Raw genomic sequence first — 6,366 nt, 5'->3', positions numbered from 1 at the left:
CAATGCAGTATGTACATCTCAATTGTAAATTAATATGCTCCGAGTTTCAAACGAGCATCACAAGAGACGCGCCTCTAAAGCAATCGACGATCTTGAAGACAGCATCCCAAAGAACAAAAAAAGATTAAGATAAAGATGGTTGCCATAGGTACGATGCGGGGTTAACAAAGTCAACAATGAAACAGATAAATCAAAGAAACAAAACAAATGTAACTAAATAAATAAACTAGTTCCAAAACGAAAATAAGGAGAAAAATAAAGCAAAAATGAAAATAACACCGTGAGATTACTATCAATGAGGCAGACAGACAGCACACACCCTAGAGACCAGAATAGGCCAGAATGTCAAGGTACATTACGAATAGCATGACGTGTAGTTTCATGGACTCACGAGCTCATATTGTAAGGAACGCCGCATTGAGGCAACGCATATCCCAACATTATCCTAGCAATAGTAATCACAATCAGCACGCCCAAGACGCATCCATATCGCCTCGCCATGGGCGAACATGAATATCAGTCACTACCTACCTCATATCAAAATCTCAGCCATGAAGGAAACCGATGAGCAACAAGAATGGTAGGTCCCAATGTAGGTCACAGGCACACGAACGAAGAAACCGACGAGAAACAAGAATGGTAGGTCCCAATGTAGGTCACAGGCACACAAACCAATCATACAACCGACTAATATCATTTTCCGTTCTCACGTGTTTATATAAGGACAAAATAGAACACACAAAGAAAAGGCAAATAGAAACCTGCAGTAAATAGACACGTATAAAGTCTGCGGAATGAAAATATAATAATTATAATGCCCACAAAACTACAGCACCACCAAAATATAACAATTACCTGCATGATAGCTGGATAGAGCGCAGAGACTACGTAATCATAAAACATCGACTCAAAGGAAGAGTCGGGCAACAGAATGGAAAAATCCAAGGCAGGAACAGCACACGACATCTATATATATATAATAGCTTGTCCTGACTGACTGACTGACTGACTGACTGACTGACTGACTGATTCATCATCGCCGAGCCAAAACTACTAGACATAAAGAAATGAAATTTTGGGGATACATTCATATTAAGATGTAGGTGCTCGCTAAGAGAGGATTTTTGGATATTCCGTCCCTAAGGGGGTGAAAAGGGTGTGAAATTTTAAAATGAGTGTATCTATATCTCAAAACTTCAAAAGGTTTACACATGTAAAAACTGGTATTTAGAATCTTCTTTAAAAATAGGGAAACACGTATTTTTTTGTTTTCAGAAAATCCCAATAGGAGGGGTGAAAAAGGGTGAAAATGGGTTGAATGCCTATAATGAGGATACTTATATCTCAGAAACTGAAGATATTACAGAACTGAAAATTTGTATACGGTATCTCCTTTAAAAGTAAAGAAACACGTATTTTTTTGCTTTTGGAAAATCCTATTAATGGCGGTTAAACAGGAGTGACAAATTGGGGTAAATTTTTTCGAAAGACTATATCTACAGAATATCTGAGAAACGTAAAATGTTACAGACGTCAAAAGTGGGTATTTCAAATCTCCTGTAAATGTAAACAAACATAGGTGATTTGTTTTTGGAAACTCCACTTTAGGGGAACTAAAAGGGGTGAAATTTTAAAATGAGAATTTCTACAGTAGGATATCTCAAAAAAGTTAACATGTTACAGAAGTGAAAAATGGTATATTTTATCTCTATTAAAAATAAAGAAACGTGTATTTTTAGTTTTCGGAAATACCACTTGGGTGGAGGGGGGAGGAAGTGACTGAAAATGGTGTTGAATCTTTTAATGAGGCTACTGATATCTCAAAACGGAAGATGTTACAGACGTGAAATTTGATATTTGGAATCTGCTTTAAAAGTAAAGAAACACGTATTCTCGGAAAATCCAATGAAAGGGGGAGGGGGTGAAATTAATGACAAATTAATTGACTTAATTGTATGAGAATACTTACATCTATTAAAAATTAAAGTTGTTACAGGCGTAAAAATTGGTATTTAGATCTCCTTTAAAATCAAAGAAAAACACGTTTTGGGGGAGGCGGGAGTGAAAAGGAGTTGAATTCCTTTCATGAGGACACATAAATCAAAAACTGAAGAAGTTAGAGTCGTGATAATTGGTATTTAGAAGATCCTTTACTATTAAAGAAACAAGTTTGTGGGCGGAAATTCACTTGGGGGGGGGGAGGAGTGTGAAAGATGTGAAAAAAGTGAATTATTTTTATGGGGATACTTATATCTCAAAACTGTAGGTTATAGACGTGAACATTGGAGTTTGGAATCTCTTTTAAACATAAAGAAACACGCCTTCTTTTCTTTTTTGGAGGGGGGTAAATAAAACTAACGACGGTGGGGTGTAAAAGGAGGTTAGACCAATTGATTTTACTGTATTGATTTTACTGTTTTGTGCTCGACAAAGCGCAGGAGGGACAGGTCTTTTCTCCGGGTACTCCGGTTTTCCCTGTCATATTTCATTCCAGCAACACTCTCCAATATCATTCCATCTGTCATTCATTAGCCTAATCATTGCCCCAGAGGGGTGCGAGAGGCTTCGGCAGCCGGCTATATTTATTCCATTCCTGACCCTGTCGAATGACTGGAAACAGGCTGTGGATTTTCGATGTACTTATTCTGATCATAAACCGATCATTTTTAATCTTTCCTGGGTTCGTTTTCAAGAGCCATCTTTTCCTTGGGAGAACGTTCTTAGATTACAGTAGATTCTCCTGGCACATAAATAAAAATTTAAAACATTTGAAATAAACGATAGGAATGAGATTGACTGTCCAATTGTTCACCTCTATAATAAGGTCAATAATGCACGGAAGTACAGTATGTCATTCGTATCGCCAGAAATTCCGCGTACTTGCCTACGCGCGACAATGGTGCTGGTCACAATGTCCAAAATGACAATGGCAACAGATGGAATTTACCACCAATTAGCGGTCTTGCATCTTGCTGTGGGGTCCAGAACATTTATAATAATAATAATAATAATAATAATAATAATAATAATAATAATAATAATAATAATCTGGACCGTCGTCAAATGTGTGGAGCGCGCTGGAAACGGGTCCTGGACGGGTAATGACTACAAATGCAGTCCGGCCGCGGGTTCAGTACCGCCAAGGCACCCAAGAAGACACCACGCCGAATCTCCTCAAGAATTTGATCCATATTAAAAATGCTTATAGGAAAAGATGGCAAACATTTAGGGACCCAACTGACCGAGTGGAATACCTGGACCTAGCCCGGGAAGTACGAAATCGATTGCTGGAAAGAAAGATTGAAAAATGGGAGGGAACTTGCCGTAATCTCTCAGAAAATGAGTCAGATCACGAATTTTGATGGATTATATATAAATCGATATCCATTCAATTATAAATTTCAGTATAATACCGTAACGAAGCACGGGTATCCTGCTAGTAAGTTATATATCTCGAATCTCGGTATGCCAAACTTTTTTAAAAATCACCATGTTGGCTTAACCGTTAAACAACCTTTCTCCAAGGAAGGCAAGCACGGGAATGATGACACTTCGGCTGATGGCCGGAAGCGCTATCTGTGAAGGAGTATATGAGTTATACGTCACGTCCGGAGAAAAATATCGACAAAGACGTGGAGGGCCGTCAAAGAGTATGATGGTGCGGCACAGTGGAGAAACTATGAAATAAGCAAAAGAAAACCACCCAAAAATCCACACAGGAAAGAGAAAATATATTGTTCTCAACTACATTAATAAGAACACTTACAAAATATGTCTCAAAGTAGCCTTTAGTATAAACAACATACTACACATTAGCAAAAGCAACCTCAAGAAGAAAGACCCTTTCTCCAAGTCAGGGGTCTATGAACTCAACCGCAATACCATATATATATATATGTCAAACTAGTCATAACAAAGAACACAAAACGTGATCAGATACAACCGACATTCAGCTTTTGGAGAGCACATACATGACTGTTCACACAATTTCACAGACATAGATCTAACTTGCACAATGAAAATAAAAGTAAATCTTTTGAATACTAAAGAAGCAAATTTACATCAGAAAAAGATAACAAAACCAACATGAATGACCCCACCTTTTTTAAATGCACCCTATTCACCCTACTTAATTCATATCTGAACAACTTTCACACTTTCTGCATTAGCACTTAACCCATTAACGCCTGAATTATTTTTTCTAAATTTTGACTTGTTTTTTACATTAATAATGACTCTAAGTAACACAAACACACTGAAAAAGAAATGTTTAATGTTATTCATCACTCAGTTTTGAAAATATTTGCCGTTACCATATGGCAACGCTAGGCGCTTCTACTACCTACTTATATTGGATATCACTTTGATTAAAAATGTACACTCTGAATCATCGGCAGGCTACTATTCTACATTATGATTATTATTAAATGTAATACTACTAAAATTCAATAACAATTAGAACTTCACGTTTGATATATTACACACATCACTTCTTTCTGTGTTTGTAAAACCACACGGTCTGGCCAGTATGAAAAGGAACAAAACAGTCGATGCACAATCCCACTCCACACTTCAAGCACATTGTCCTCACACTGGATTTACAGTTTTCATTAGCGCACCTTTTCCTCTTCTTTCCTTCTGTGTGCTGGACAAGGTGGTCAGTTTTATCAAGTCTTACAGAATCTGATATGCGGCCGCTAAGAGAGGTCCGTGAAACTGCTGGTCGTCCAGCTCCTTCGTTGGATAACTTTACTTCAGCGTTAGCCAGTAATTGACGAGACGTCAGGTTGTCAGCTAATCCACCTTCATCCTCATTTCCAGAATCCTCATCTGTGTCTATATTTGGTATTGGTGGTTCAATAAACACATCACCGTCAATATCATCATTGTAAATGATGTCCAGTGCTTCAGCAAGTGAAAACCCGCTCCTAAAACAATAAAGCAAAATATACGTTTTACTGAGTATAAACGCCTATCGTTACCATATGGTAAACTTGAAATTCGGAAGCCATAACTTCCACATGTTTTGAGTAAAATCATTTGTTATGGTCATAGAATGTATATTACACTATACAAATAAGTATAACACCAAAAAATAATCCATGTAATAATTATAAGCTTATAAAAATGCACTTACTCGAAGCGGATGTCCATTTTTGCTGCACATTCAGCGATAGCAATTTTTGAACTGTCTGTATGCTATTATTGTATCAAACACGTCAATGAGCGCTACATTGTCGTAAGCGCGGTTCCCTTATAGAGCGATAAGCAGTGGTACCAATCCGCCAGCACAACTGTTGAAAGTACAGTAACAGCTTTAATAATGTATTACATGTGTTACCATATGGTAACGCTAGGCGTTAATGGGTTAATGAATCCTACAAGTGGTAATGTCTAACTTAAAGGTCTGGAATTTGGGTCAAGATATTCTTATCTGAAGTAATTCTCTGAATTTAAGCACCATCTACGCCACACAAGACGATCTTTCAAATTATCATTTATTGCTAAAAATAACACCACACGAGAACTCTCGAATTCAAAAATATAATAATATTACTGGTATAATAGGCAAACCATTATATGCCCATCATGAACCCTTGCGTAGTTCTTTTCTACTTTTCTGTGAGCCATGAAAGAGGGTAACAGTAATGAATCTGTTTAAAATGTGTTTATTCCGTGATAGCTCTTTGATGGGTGTAAACTCTTTGAATGGCCAATGTAGGTATTCTTAACAATGGTACTTTCATGGACAAGATGTCCGACTGCATCAGGCTTTAAGTTGAGTGAATTTGGTGTATCCAGCTACATCATCATGCTATTGAAGATATTACAGATGTTAGGAATATGAATGTTGCACACCATTACTCATGCCTTTCGACTATGTACAGTATGTTCTGTGACGTGAAGCAGCACATTAAGATTACAACAGCCTCGTGGCATGTTGTCCTTCGTTATCAAACTAAAGTATCACTACACCCAAGAGTAAGGATAGAAACAACAAAGATAATACTAAGAGAACAGTAGGGGTAAGGCAACTTAAAGGAAAGTGCAGCGTGTCATTGACCTGACCAGGGTGGGGACATGACTTACTAGAGGGTCAGAGCACTGGCAGGCGGTTGGATATGAGCCAACAAAAGAGTAACGGTTTTTAAACACCTCAGTGTCTGCTGATGTGGTGATAAGGCATGAATTAATAGAGGGTCGCAGAACTAGAGGACGATTAGAGTGGAGTGGAGACAAGGCGCAACTTAATACAGAGTTAGGGAACTGGAGGATGATTGGAGTGGAGACAAGGCATGACTTAATAGAGGGTTAGGGGACTAGAGAGTGGTTGGAGCGGAGTGGAGACAAGGCAGGGCATAACAG

General features: G+C 38.0%; 1 protein-coding gene across 1 annotated transcript; it reads right to left on the bottom strand.

Annotated features, from left to right (window-relative positions):
• Window positions 1–3,834: 3,834 nt before the first annotated feature.
• Window positions 3,835–5,208, bottom strand: LOC137501078 (uncharacterized). Its single transcript, XM_068228000.1, has 2 exons — window positions 5,138–5,208; window positions 3,835–4,928 (listed from the first exon to the last, which is right to left on the bottom strand). The coding sequence occupies exons 1-2, from the start codon at window positions 5,152–5,154 to the stop codon at window positions 4,487–4,489; spliced, it is 459 nt and encodes a 152-aa protein (XP_068084101.1). The 5' UTR covers window positions 5,155–5,208; the 3' UTR covers window positions 3,835–4,486.
• Between the last annotated feature and the right edge of the window lie 1,158 nt (window positions 5,209–6,366).

Source organism: Anabrus simplex, chromosome 5, assembly GCF_040414725.1.
Source record: "Anabrus simplex isolate iqAnaSimp1 chromosome 5, ASM4041472v1, whole genome shotgun sequence".
Lineage (NCBI taxonomy): Eukaryota > Metazoa > Arthropoda > Insecta > Orthoptera > Tettigoniidae > Anabrus > Anabrus simplex.
This window is presented reverse-complemented; position numbering and strand designations above follow the sequence as displayed.